At 36.7% G+C, this 13,347-nt stretch overlaps 1 protein-coding gene across 1 annotated transcript in view; it reads right to left on the reverse strand.

Moving 5' to 3' along the window:
- The window catches only part of erbb2 (erb-b2 receptor tyrosine kinase 2), a 144,434-nt gene that overhangs the window by 39,108 nt on the left and 91,979 nt on the right, over window positions 1–13,347 (reverse strand). Inside the window, exons 4-10 of the mRNA XM_052113070.1 lie at window positions 11,269–11,397; window positions 11,096–11,164; window positions 10,851–10,966; window positions 9,463–9,604; window positions 9,223–9,351; window positions 8,080–8,206; window positions 7,442–7,515 (exon numbers count right to left, since the gene is read on the reverse strand). Of these exons, the coding sequence (XP_051969030.1) occupies window positions 7,442–7,515; window positions 8,080–8,206; window positions 9,223–9,351; window positions 9,463–9,604; window positions 10,851–10,966; window positions 11,096–11,164; window positions 11,269–11,397 (786 nt within the window). The remainder of the gene's footprint in view (window positions 1–7,441; window positions 7,516–8,079; window positions 8,207–9,222; window positions 9,352–9,462; window positions 9,605–10,850; window positions 10,967–11,095; window positions 11,165–11,268; window positions 11,398–13,347) is intronic.

A 13,347-nucleotide genomic window follows, 5' to 3' on the forward strand; every position in this document is an offset into this window, starting at 1 on the left:
AACATTGTTACTAAGGGGTGATGGACAAAAAGTATTCACTGATGCATCATTATCCTTTCTCAAATTATTCTGAATTGATCCAAAAAACAAACAAACAAAAAACCTTTGCATCAAAATAATGGGATTTTTAAATTAATTATTAATAATTACGGTAATTGATCAGCATATGCAGGACAGATCGTGACTCCCTGAATCAGAATTATATTGGATCTTAAGGTGCCTAAAAATTCCCAACCATACTTGTTAACCTTCTGTGTTTTTCAGTCATTTTTGACTGAAATCAATTTTCCTTGTTTAATAAAAATGATTTCTTTATCAGAGTAGTACAAGACTTGTTCAGATAGCAAATGGAGGAAAAGTCACCATGCAAAAAAGTGGGCTTGATTTGATAAGTCTAAGCAAACATTTCTGGCATTCGTGGTCAAAACTGACGGACCATTGAAAATGAATGGGAAAGACAAATACAGAGCTTTTTTTTTAAACTGTCAAATACTGTATGAACTATAGATAATATCCCCTAACCCTCACAAAAAATAAGTGCCGGTGACATCACTATGATGCTTGTGCCAGGCTATATGCACATTGAGGCCATGTGAAGCCTGGTTAAACCCAAGATGGATCTTAGGCAGGTCAGCCTAAAAGTTTCTAACCGGCGACGATGTTCCATTAGGGGGGTTCACGTTTCGCAAGTGTAGAGAAGGGAGGGAATGACCTGAAGCTTCGTGCGGAGTGACAAACCGGGTAGCTTCCACACAGCGTTACGCAACCGATGAAAAGATAATGCCGCTTGACTGATTCGGATTGAGACCTTTGCGGTCAAACCGGAGCTGGTCATAAGCACACTGCCCAGGTATGGGAAACACTCCACTCTCTCCACACCCACCCCATCACCGATTGGGAGCTGTGGGAGTGGAGTGTCTGATGGTACATAATACCCAGGCAGGTGCTTGGGTTTGGTTGGGCTGACAAAACAGTCACAGTCACACACACAGTCACACACACAGTCACACACACAGTCACACACACAGTCACACACAGTCACACACAGTCACACACAGTCACACACACAGTCACACACACAGTCACACACAGTCACACATACACACACTTACTAAATAAACTTATTCTGGTCTTATATGGAATTTTCAGAATTGTGCAGTTCATTTCTGTTTCTTGATGTTCATTTTCTTGACATTATTATGCATTTAGTTTGAGTTATAAGATTTTTACGTTCGAAATAAATTCAAAAAGAAAAACGCTTATTCTGTTTCTTCTCTTTGTAACACCATGGTGATCGAAGTCAGGTTTGATTACAAGCATAATGACATTAACTGCAAAAACTGACACTTCAAATAAATGTTAAAATGTTAAACTTTGACAAATAATATTCTGATGATGTCTAATTATATATCCAAATGTATATCTTGTGATAAAATATAAAATTAGGTTACAAAGGGACTTCCGGTGGACGGCTGACTAATATGGTGGATTAGTCTTTGAACTCCTCAAAGTTGGGTTGTATTTTCCCCTGAAATTCAAGTTGACTGCTTCTGAAAGATTATTTTGTCTGAAAATATGCCAGGGGGAGGCAAAAGAGGGCCTAGGAGATTACAAGGAGATAAAGAACAGCAGAATCTCGAACAAGACGAAGCACATGCGAACACTGATGAAGAAGATGGTGACGGCGAGACAACAAAGCAGACCCTACACGAAACTATGCTAACTATTAGCAAGCAGATAAGTGGCCTACGGGCGGAGCTGAAGTCGGATCTGGATGCATTCAAAGCGGACATTAAACAAGAGATGAATACTCTTAAACAAGACATCAACCAACGACTAACAGTGACAAAGCTAGCGGTGCAAGAACAGAGTGAAAAACTTGAAGAAGCCCAGAGTCGCATAGGAGGGCTTGAGACTTGGTCAGCGACAGCTAATGACGAGCTTAGATAATCACTAAAGGAGCAAAAGAAGATGATGGACAAGATTAACGATCTGGAATCAAGGGGGAGAAGGAATAATCTGAGAATTTACGGGGTTCGCGAAGGAGAAGAGGGCAGCTCCACAATAACCTTTGTTGAAAACCTACTTCGAAATGAAAAGTTGATCAGCGAGGGTACAGACCCGCAAACACAATGAGCTCATCGATCCCTTGGCCCCAAACCTAACGCAGATGCACCCCCACGATCCATTATCGTGAACTTTCTTGAATTTAAGACCAAGGAGACTGTACTGAAAAACGCGTGGCAGAAGAAGATGCTCATACGAGACAAGCCCGTAGCTTTTGACCATGACTATACCGCGGCTGTGGTGCAACAGCGCCGAGCTTATAAACATATAAAGAGCGCGTTGAAGGCTAAAGGCATCCGATTTCAATCGCCTTTCACTAACCTTCGAATCCATTGGGACACGGGCCCACGGTTGTACCACACCCCGGCGGAGGCCGCACGTGAGATGAGAAATCAGGGAATCGAGGTGGAAGAACCCCAGGATTGTGGAGGACGCGACACGGCTGCCCTGCTGGATGCATCACCATGGCATCTCGTCCCTCGCCACAGAGATAAGGGAGCTATTAAAACGCGTACGCGATCGACTACAGGAGTTTCAACGTTCCCTATCCTAACTTACTTTCAGCATGCCCCATAGGCTTGATGAATATATTTACCCTACTTTGAGGATGACAAGTCTGAGCTGGAATGAGTGAAACTCATTTTGCGTTATCACTAGTTCTGGGAGGGGACGCTTCGTACGAGGCTTTTCCCCCTCATTTGATGTTGGGATTATAACCCAGAGTGTATTTCCAATACCTCATTTTGGAAGTCAATGTGTTCATGTTAGTTACTTGTGTGTGTTCATTAGTTCATTTTTATTGCTTTTTGTTTTGGAGGCATTGGGGGGAGGAAGAGCTATATTTTATTTTATTTTATTATTATCTAATGATACAAAAACTTGAAATAATGTCACTGAATGTAAACAGTCTTGGGAATGCAATCAAAAGGGCAAGGGTAATGACAAAAATAAAGAAAGAAAATAAGCACGTTATCTTTCTGCAGGAAACCCATTTATCGCCACGAGAGCACGAGAAACTAAAAAAATTTGGATACAAGGAAATCTGCCACAGTTCTTGTGTTCATAGTCACAAAAGAGGTGTAGCCATCCTCATCTCGAAATCTTTGAAATTTGACATATATAAAGAAATAAAAGACGAAGAGGGGCGCTATGTTATAGTGAAGGGCAAAGCTGAAAACAGCATAGTGACTCTAGTTTGTATATATGCACCTCCAAATAGTGATAGATCCTTTTTTAAAGACTTACTTGATGTGATCTCTCTAGAATCTGAGTGAATTTGTATTTGTGGTGGGGATCTCAATGTAATACTGAATTATAATCTGGACACAACTAGTCAAATCAGAAGTAAAAAAGCAATTGGAAAATTTGTAAACACTACCCTTAAAGACTTGTAGATGTATGGAGGCTATTACACCCCACACAAAGAGACTATACCCATTACTTTGTCCCGCACTCCGTACATACGCGAATGGATTATTTTCTAATGCAAAAGGAAACATGTTACAGGGTGTTGGAATGTAAAATTGGAGTCGCTGATATCTCAGATCATAATGCAATTTTCTTAACTATCCAAATAGACTTCACACCCAAAAAATCTGTGTGGCGACTCAATGTGGGTATTCTCAACAATGAGAAAATTGTGAATGATATTAAGCAAGAAATTGATACATTCCTTAGGGAGAATGATAATGGGGAAGTTGATCCCTTAATTCTCTGGGATGCATTGAAGGCTGTGCTACGGGGAAAGCTAATAGCTATAACTGCAGAACTTCAGAGAGTTAGAAAAGAGAAGTATGAAAAATTGATGAATACTTTGAAAGAGTTAGAAAATAAATTTAAGCGTAAAAGAGAATTAAATACACAAAAACAGATAACTGAAGTAAAAATAAAAATATAAGATTTACTAAATCAAGAAGTAGAGAAAAAGGCAAGATACGTCAAGCAAAGTTATTATGAACTTGGTCCCAAGTCAGCAAAGTTACTTGATCGTAGATTGCGGAAACAACAAACGGATACTGCAATTCACAAAATTAAAAACCCAATATCACAGAAAATTGAAACTAAGCCTGAGGAGATTGAAAAGATTTTTAGAGATTACTATCAGAAACTCTATTCACAAGAAGAGACCGTGAACAAGCGGTACATAAGGGATTTCCTGTATTCATTAGATTTACCTAGCATTGGGGAGATACAGAACAAAACAATCACTAAAGAGATTTCACTAGAAGAATTAAATAAGACGCTGGGAAAAATGAAGACCAATAAAACTCCGGTTGGTACAGAAAATTTTGTGACAAACTGAACCCAATTATATTAAGATCTTTCAATTGGACGATAAAGGAAGGTCGCATACCACCATCTTGGAAAGAGGCCATTGTGTCTTTGATTCCCAAGGAGGGGAAAGATAGAGATGATTGTGTTAATTACAGACCCATTTCCATTTTGAACGTGGACTATAAATTGTATACTTCAATTATTGCTAAAAGACTGGAATCATTTGTTACAGAATTGATTGATGAGGACCAAACCGGTTTCATTCCAGGTAGACAAACACAGGATAATATAAGAAGAACTTTACACATACTCGGAAAAATCAATAGAGAAAAATCGAGTGCAGCTCTTATAAGCCTGGATGCTGAAAAGGCATTCGATAGGGTGGGGTGGGAATTCCTATACCAAACGCTGGAACGATTTGGATTTAATCAAGATTCAATAAATATTATTAGGGCAATTTACCAACAGCCTACCGCCAGAATCAAAGTGAATGGGTCTCTAATAGAGCGTTTCTATTTGAGCAGAGGAACGAGGCAAGGTTGTTGTTTAAGCCCCATCCTCTTTGCTCTCTATATTGAACCACTGGCACAGGCCATTAGACAAGAGAAGGGATTAAACGGTATCACTATGGGAAAAATGGAGCACAAAATTGGACTATTTGCTGACGATGTTATGCTATACTTGCAGGATTTGGATACCTCTCTCCCTAAACTTTTGGAGGTAATTGAACAGTTTCATGTTTGCTCTGGTTATAAACTAAATATCACGAAAACTCAAATTATTCACTTTAATTACTCTCCAGGAAAAGAAATTAAAAATAAATTAAATGTAAATTGGAAAACAAAAACACTAAAATATTTAGGTATAATCATAACAAAAAAACCTGAGCTGCTATATAAAGCAAACTATAACCCAATAAATGATAACATAAAAAAAGATTTGGAGAGGTGGTCGACCTACCCACTAGATTTTAGTAGCAGAATAAATGTAATAAAAATGAATATTCAGCCAAGGCTCCTGTATCTGTTCCAGTCGCTACCAGTGGTAATACCACGTCAACAATTTGCACAATGGGACAAAATGGTGTCAGGGTTCATATGGGGTGGAAAACGCCCCAGAATATGTCTCTCTACTTTGCATCTGCCAAAAGAGAAAGGAGGAATGGCTTTGCCAAACTTAAAACTATACTTTCAAGCTGCACAACTACGACCTTTGTGCCTTTGGTGTGATAACTCTTATATTGCACGATGGAAAGATATTGAGACTTATGTACCAGATTATAATGTTCAAACCCTGTTGGGAGAGGAAGGCCTAGATGACACTCTAAGGAAGGGTCTGAATCCTATAGTTATATTTTCCCTTGGGATATGGTTCTCTCTGATTAAGCAATTGAAACTTAAAAATGATCAAAAAATACTGAGATGGATTGCACTGGATAACAGATTTAAACCGGCTATTTATGACAGTACTTTTAAAGATTGGATGAGTAAGGGCCTGACAGCTCTCTGCATAGCTATCAAAAACAACAAGATGAAGAGTTTTCAGGAGCTTAAGGATAGTTTTGAGTTAAATAATCAGGACCTATTCAGATACTTACAGTTGAGAGATTACTATTGCAAAGAAATTAAGGGGTTTTCTTCTGACGTGGTAAACCCTCTTATTGAAATAATGTGTGGGGCTTATCAACAAAAGACTAATAAGATTGTGTCTAAGCTCTATTGGAGTCTGATGGAGAACTTGAAAAACAATACACTCTATGTAAAAGCAAAATGGGAGTGTGAATTAAAGGTTGTCCTCACGGAGGAGGAATGGTATCAAGCATGTTGTATACTCCAGACCTCCACCAACTCCCAACAGTGGAGAGAATTTAATTGGAAATGTTTTATGAGGTTTTTCATCACTCCTTATTTGAAGAGTAAACAACTTGGGATACCTCAAGACTGTTGGAGGGAATGTGGTAGTAGAGATGCAAACCACGCCCACATCTTCTGGTCATGTCCTAAAATTAAACCATTTTGGTCTATCGTTAACAATACTTTACAGAAGGTGCTGGGGTACAACATCCCAAAGGAATGTAAAGTTATGTTTCTCGGAAAATCACAGAAAATGTGCGGAAGGAGGACCTGTATTTATCCAAGATTTTATTATCTGCGGCCCGAAAGGCTATTACTAAATGTTGGCTCAAATCAAACATCCCAGATCTACAGCAATGGACAAGTTTAATTCAAAGCATTTTTATAATGGAAAAATTAACCTACACTATAAGGTTAAGAGAGCCATCATTTAAAGAAAAATGGAGAAAATGGACCTATTTTCTGGCCCTAGAATCTGCATAACTTTTCTTCCCAACACAACTGTATACTGTGTGTTAAGTTTATGTGATTCTGCTGATTGGGTTTCTGGTCAATTTATGCAAAAGATGGTAGAAGTATTGTAAATCTAAGGTTTATTGATCAGTGATTCCGATGAGTACAATTAGATTTATTTTTGTTTCAATGATACTAGGTACCTCCTCCTCGGCTTCCTCTGATTTTGTTCTTTTTTCTTTTTGTTTTTTTTTTTTTTTTTTGTTGACATAAAATTTCTAATAAAAATTGAAAGTATAAAAAAAAGAAATTAGGTTACAACAAGTCATCAGACTGCACAGTATGTCCTACAGGCGTCACATGCTTTTCAAGTCATGTTATTTATATTTTGTTCACCAGATGACAGCAATCTGCCTCTAATTTGTGTGTAATTCTCCTATTTTCTTCATGTTTCAAATTAAAAAAAGTTTAATTAGCTAATTTTCATATGCAAATTAAATGGTAACATTTAGGTATGCACACGTAAATATGATCAAAATAGCATAAAATCCCAAAATAAATGCAGAATTGTATTGTTCTTTAGGGAAGAAATTGTTTTATTATTATCATAAAAAAGGGTTACATATCTAACCCTTCCGGTCAAAAAGGACCACAAATACCAAAAGGGAGGTGCCATTTTTCAATACCATAGGTGGGTTAAATAAATGTTTAGTTTATAAAGCACAGATCTAGGACCAGTAGGCTTGTGTTTGATCTCTGTGATCTTTAGACAGGTTCATTTGAATGATGTTCACCTGTGATCTCCTCTATAGTCTTCAATCTCTCTAGGTCACTCCGCTGCAGTCCAGATGAATTGGTAACAGCGTTCCTATACAGAGAACACAACAGATTTAATATAATAGGTATAACAATAGATGCAAGTTTAACTATACCACTGTCATGTATGGAGAATTGTGATCAGAAATAGTTCAAACAAAAATTTTAATTGTCATTATTTATGCACCCCCATGCTGTTTTTAAACTTGTATGACTTCCGTGTAACAAAAAAGGGCACATTTTGAAGAATGTTCTTTGTCATACAAAGAAACCATCCAAAAAAAAATTATAAATGCCAAAGTTTGATGTCACCAAAAACAATTGGTCCTTGCATGTCTAGTAACATGCACAAATTAGATTTTAGGTTTTTGGTGAACAACAACTTCGGTCTGTCTCTTCTAGAAAGCTAGCGTTTGGCTTCAGAAGACTGAAATGTAGTGACCAAGTTGTATGGACTACTTTTATAGTTATTTTTGTCATTGGTGAAGCTTGACAGCCCTTGGACACGGCTGTTTTTGTGTCCCACAGGAGAAAATTATACAGAATGATAAGGGCGAATAGATAATGACATAATTGTATTTTTAGGTGAACTACAATTTCAATTGTCCTTGCTTACACTTTAAACGAGTCCGAAAGAAAAGCCAAACTGCCATAGATCTTCTTACAGCCAACAAACATGCCAATGTTGGTGGCGTCCACAACTGACTCGCCCTGAAGGTTTCCCATACCTAACCCATAACACACTAACAGACAGCACACAAACATATTCTTAGTTTACAATATAAGAAATTGAAAATTAATGCTACATCAATGACCCAATCACATTTACTGTACATTTAATCATAATGCAGTCATAACACATGGGTAAGGCCAGAAACATACTCTACACAAGTACTGTACACAAACACAAATGCATTTCAAGTGTGTGGTCCCATTGTACATACTTAAACATGCATTTTTGAATTACTTTGGCGGTAAGTAATCCCATTTCTCGAAGGGTGTGATTTAATGTCCTTTAAATGAAGTCAGTATTTCAGCATGTCATATTTTGTTTAGTCAATTTTGCTAAAGTGGTATATAATATTAGTTGACAATAATGTGCAAAATTACAAAAACATGTATTAAACTCTTACAGACCAAACTTTAATAAATATTTTCAATATGTGAGATTACATATAACAACGACATCCTATCTGCCAACAACCAAGAAAAACTGTATCCAGGTGTATCTAGAAGAATTGGTGCTGTTTTGAAGGCAAAAGTATTTTTTTGTACCAAAATATTTATTTAGCTTTTTTTATGATTACTGGACTTTGTATGATGTTAATTGATAAATGAAAACTATGTATGGCATTACTTTTGAAGACATCCTCACTATGCAACATTTTTGCACAGTACTGTATATCTGTCAATAGTATGTTTTATTTAAAACAATTTGATTAATATCTTGATGCGTCTTTTGGCCGTCTGGTCTTTGTTATCGTAGACACAAAACTAAAAAAAACAATTTGTAAATGAACATTTGGCACTAATTTTGTTGACAAGATTAACACCAAGTTTAACTTAAACTGACAATAGAACTGAGAGTGAAAACTAACTGTAGAAGAAAAGTTTGCACCCCTTGCTATATAACCGATATTGGAAATGTTTTTGTTGTGAATTGCGCTCCAACACGTTTTAGTGCATTAAATCAAGCCCCTCACACACACACACACACACACACACACACACACACACACACACACACACACACACCTACCTTCAGGACACTCTCCTTCACACTTTTCACATTTCTGTGTTTCTTGTCCATCTGGTTGAACAGTAATGACTTCCTGGTTAGCTTTGGGGCAAACCATGGTACACGCCACCACCATGGCCAAATAGTTATCTAAGAAGGAGAAAGTATAGCAAAGGAATGAGAGGAAGTAATAAAACCAACATATAGTAAGATATAAAATAGTTCATTCTGTTAGAATTGCTAATAATGGGTTTGACATACGTGGACACTGTTTTACACATGAAGCTCCAAAGCTGAACTTTTTGTCCTTGTTGGGTTTGGACTGGAAGGTGATTGGGTCATAGATGTTGGGCAGGGGGCAATTATCTTTACATGCCCCACTGTCATTAAAGTGACGACAGGCCTAGATATTCACAAACAAAACAAATATATAATATCTGTATAAAAGCAGATCATATTGTTAGGGCTGTCAATTGAAATGATCGATATAATAAATACATTCATTATTATATTAGATTAAATAAAATATTAGAATAATCATTATTAATCTAATATTTATTACAATCAGTGTATTAACAACTTCAATTCCTTTTAAAGAAAAGACAAAGTTATGTGTATATTGTGCGCTAGCCAAATGATTGGTTTCTGCAATTTGTGTGAATGAATTGGAGAAATATATGTGTGTCCTGTATACTGTATATAGTCACCAATCAGAGCAAGATGTATGTAATAGCACTCTTAACTCATCTCACTCACACTTCTCTCTTCAATGAAACACTCTTTCCTATTCTCCTTCCATCACATATATCAAAGCACAGAAACCAATGTAAAGTAAATGCATTAAACAAAATTCAGTTTCTAACAAAAATATTCTGAGGGGAATTCACTAAGAATGACTGAGCTGCTGCAACAATAATAGTGTAGTTAATTTGCACATGTTTTGTGTGTGTTGTTCTAGCATCAGATTCACTAAAAGGAATTATGCAAATTAGGTAACAGAGAAAACACACACAAACAAACTGTGCCTGACACAATTTGCACGTCACTATTCCCTAGCTAGTGGCTGTGTTCCGAGTGCTAGGTTGTGCCAGCAGACTACAACTATCTGGCATACTTTACAGGCAATCTCAATGTGCACTTGACTACACCGCACAAATAGTGCTGATTTTTGTGAATAAGGCCAATCTATGAAAAGCCTTATTTACATAGAAAGGAGGTGTGTTTGCGTTGAAAAGTATGAAAAGTAAAATAACTTATTAACCTAAACTAACCTATTTTAGCACATTTAGCCACCGATTCAAATAAATTGGAGGTCATTAGTGAATAATTGCGCTAAAGAAGTGCAACCGTTTAAAGGATTCACACATTCAGTTTGATTTATTTATCAGACTACATTCAAATTCACAGCACATGCATTCAACTCAATGCAAATCTGCAATAATCAAATAATAGAAAATGTTCTTGGTCTTGCATGCATAACAAAAGTGTTTTTGCTGCTGCTGTACTCCGATGTATGTACATCGTACAAATAAAAATGTGTTTTGGTCGTGGATAATATTTCTTTGATAATATCATCACTTTTTAGAAATCACACAGTACAGACAGAAAAAAACATGCAACATTTCTGATGTGTGTCTGTAACTTTTTACCAGACAGTCAGTGTCTTTCGGCCCTGTGCATCCAGCAGCACACTGCACATGACAACAGTCATTGGGATTCAGACCCTTACAGCGTAAACAACCAGATGAGCAATGCACAGAGGTCACTATAGAGAGAGAAAGAGGTCAATACAATGGTGTACCATCACATTAACAGATTTACTGAATATTATTTAGGATCGGAGACATTTTCCTTGGCAAACCCAAAAAAGGGTCAATATGCCAATGACACTCACGAGTTTGACAGTCTTGATCCGTTTCTCCCCAACATCCACCAGAACTGCATGCTGAAGAACAAAGAGGACCTGAAAAAGAAAAGGATAGAAATATTATAGACAAATAACAAGATATATCTGCGATGTATTGAATGGTTTCATGTGTAATCATAGACCTCTATAAGTAAACTCACAGTTCTTTGGGACTTCTTGCAGGTGCAACGGTTTGCTTTGAACTTTACAGATAGTGTCATTCCACTTAATATTCTGGGGGAAGCACAGTTGAGGATTTCCCCAAATATAAACCCCACCAAGCAGAATTTCTGTTAAAGACAGCAATAAGGGGTCATTCACCAGAGCAGTCTCATGACAAATAGTGACTTTTGTCCTGCACCATTAAAATATAATTGTCGTGCAGTTCTCACCTCAATTCTCTCACAGGCTCAGAAATCTTCAGATTTCTTGTGCATGTGTATACGCAATATTTTTCATCTTTACTTTGTGTACAATTTGTCATTCAATTATATAATCAAATCGATATTTTAGATCCCCTAACTGAACCCCTTACTCAAACTAACCACTTATTATCAATATAGTGTAAAGCAAATGTAGTCCCAATCATTTTATTACACTTTAATATAGATATTTTTGAACCCTTAACCTTACAAAAGAAACCTAACCAATAATAACAACAAAATATCCAATCAAAAATCTAAAAGATATACTGTAACAAGCAGGTCACAACAATTTATTCAAAAGATGTCAAAAAGCACCATAAAAGTTTTCCAAATGACTCATGCTGCATTTTATATCTTCTGAAACCATACGATAGCTCAGAGTGAAACTTAATGTTTTCATCACTTACAAACATCCTCTCTGTAAAGGCTGCTGCATCTCATTTAAAAATGGACATCTAAACATTACAGTAGAATGTCGCAGTCGGTCACAAGGTATTTGACAGCGCTGGCGTCAAAGTTGCCATAACGCTTGAGGCACCATTTTATATCTTCTGAAACCATACGATAGCTCAGAGTGAAACTTAATGTTTTCATCACTTACAAACATCCTCTCTGTAAAGGCTGCTGCATCTCATTTAAAAATGGACATCTAAACATTACAGTAGAATGTCGCAGTCGGTCACAAGGTATTTGACAGCGCTGGCGTCAAAGTTGCCATAACGCTTGAGGCACCAGTTTTAAAATGTACAGCACGCAAATAGCATGGATACTTTTTATAATCATTTTTATGGTACTTTTCTCATAGTGAAACAACCTTTGAATCACATAGCAAACAAAACAATAAGCAACTAAGCAATAAATAAATAATGAGTAAATGATGACAGAACTTTCAAATAGTTTAATGTTACAATTTAGTGTTAAGTAAAGCAATGGAATGCTCCGAAATCAGAGTGGCATTTAATATATGGACCACGGGCAATATTGTATTTTAGCTGGCAAAAAGTCCCCCCAGCACAGTTTGGTCATGAGTGTGTGTTGCATTACCATAAATAATGAGGTTCCCACACTTTTTGATCAATTACTTCAAAGACTTTTGCAGTCATTTGTGATTGCTAGATAATGTCAATTTTATTTATATAGCATCATTAAACACAACCAATGTGCTACACAATAAAGGTTGACCAATGTGCTACACAATAAAGAACAGAACAATGACACAATACAATATCATTACTAAAATACAGTGCAATTAAACTTCCTCTTTGGTTATATGTTAAATCGAAGAGATTAGATTTAAAAACAGATAATGATGGTGCAGATCTAATACAGAGGGGCAGAGCATTCTACGATCAAGTGCAGCTACCGAAAAGCCGCGGTCACCCCAACATTTCAGCTTCAACTTCAGTATGCACAACCATCTCTGGTTGGACGACCGAGAGATAAAGAGGAGCCAAACCATTTAAAGATTTACAAACTATAAGAAGAATTTTGAAAACAGGCAACCAATGCAAGGACCGTAACACCGGCGCAATGTTATCTCGTTTTTTAGTACTAGTTAAAAGACTTGAAGCTGCATTTTGAACTATCTGTAAGTGTGATTAATCAGATTTGCTAATCCTGAAATACAGTAATCCAGCCTCGATGTAATAAAGGCATGAATTACTTTTTAAAAAAAAATACTAGACAGAATAGATTTAATTTTGCTAGTAGTCGAAGCAGAAAGAAACATGATTTAACCACTGTTTATCTGTTTGTCAAATTTCAGACCATCATCCAAAACCACACTCAGATTTTTAACCCAAGGCTTTACAGAAA

This window comes from Xyrauchen texanus, chromosome 40 (genome assembly GCF_025860055.1).
Source record: "Xyrauchen texanus isolate HMW12.3.18 chromosome 40, RBS_HiC_50CHRs, whole genome shotgun sequence".
Classification (NCBI taxonomy): Eukaryota; Metazoa; Chordata; class Actinopteri; order Cypriniformes; family Catostomidae; genus Xyrauchen; species Xyrauchen texanus.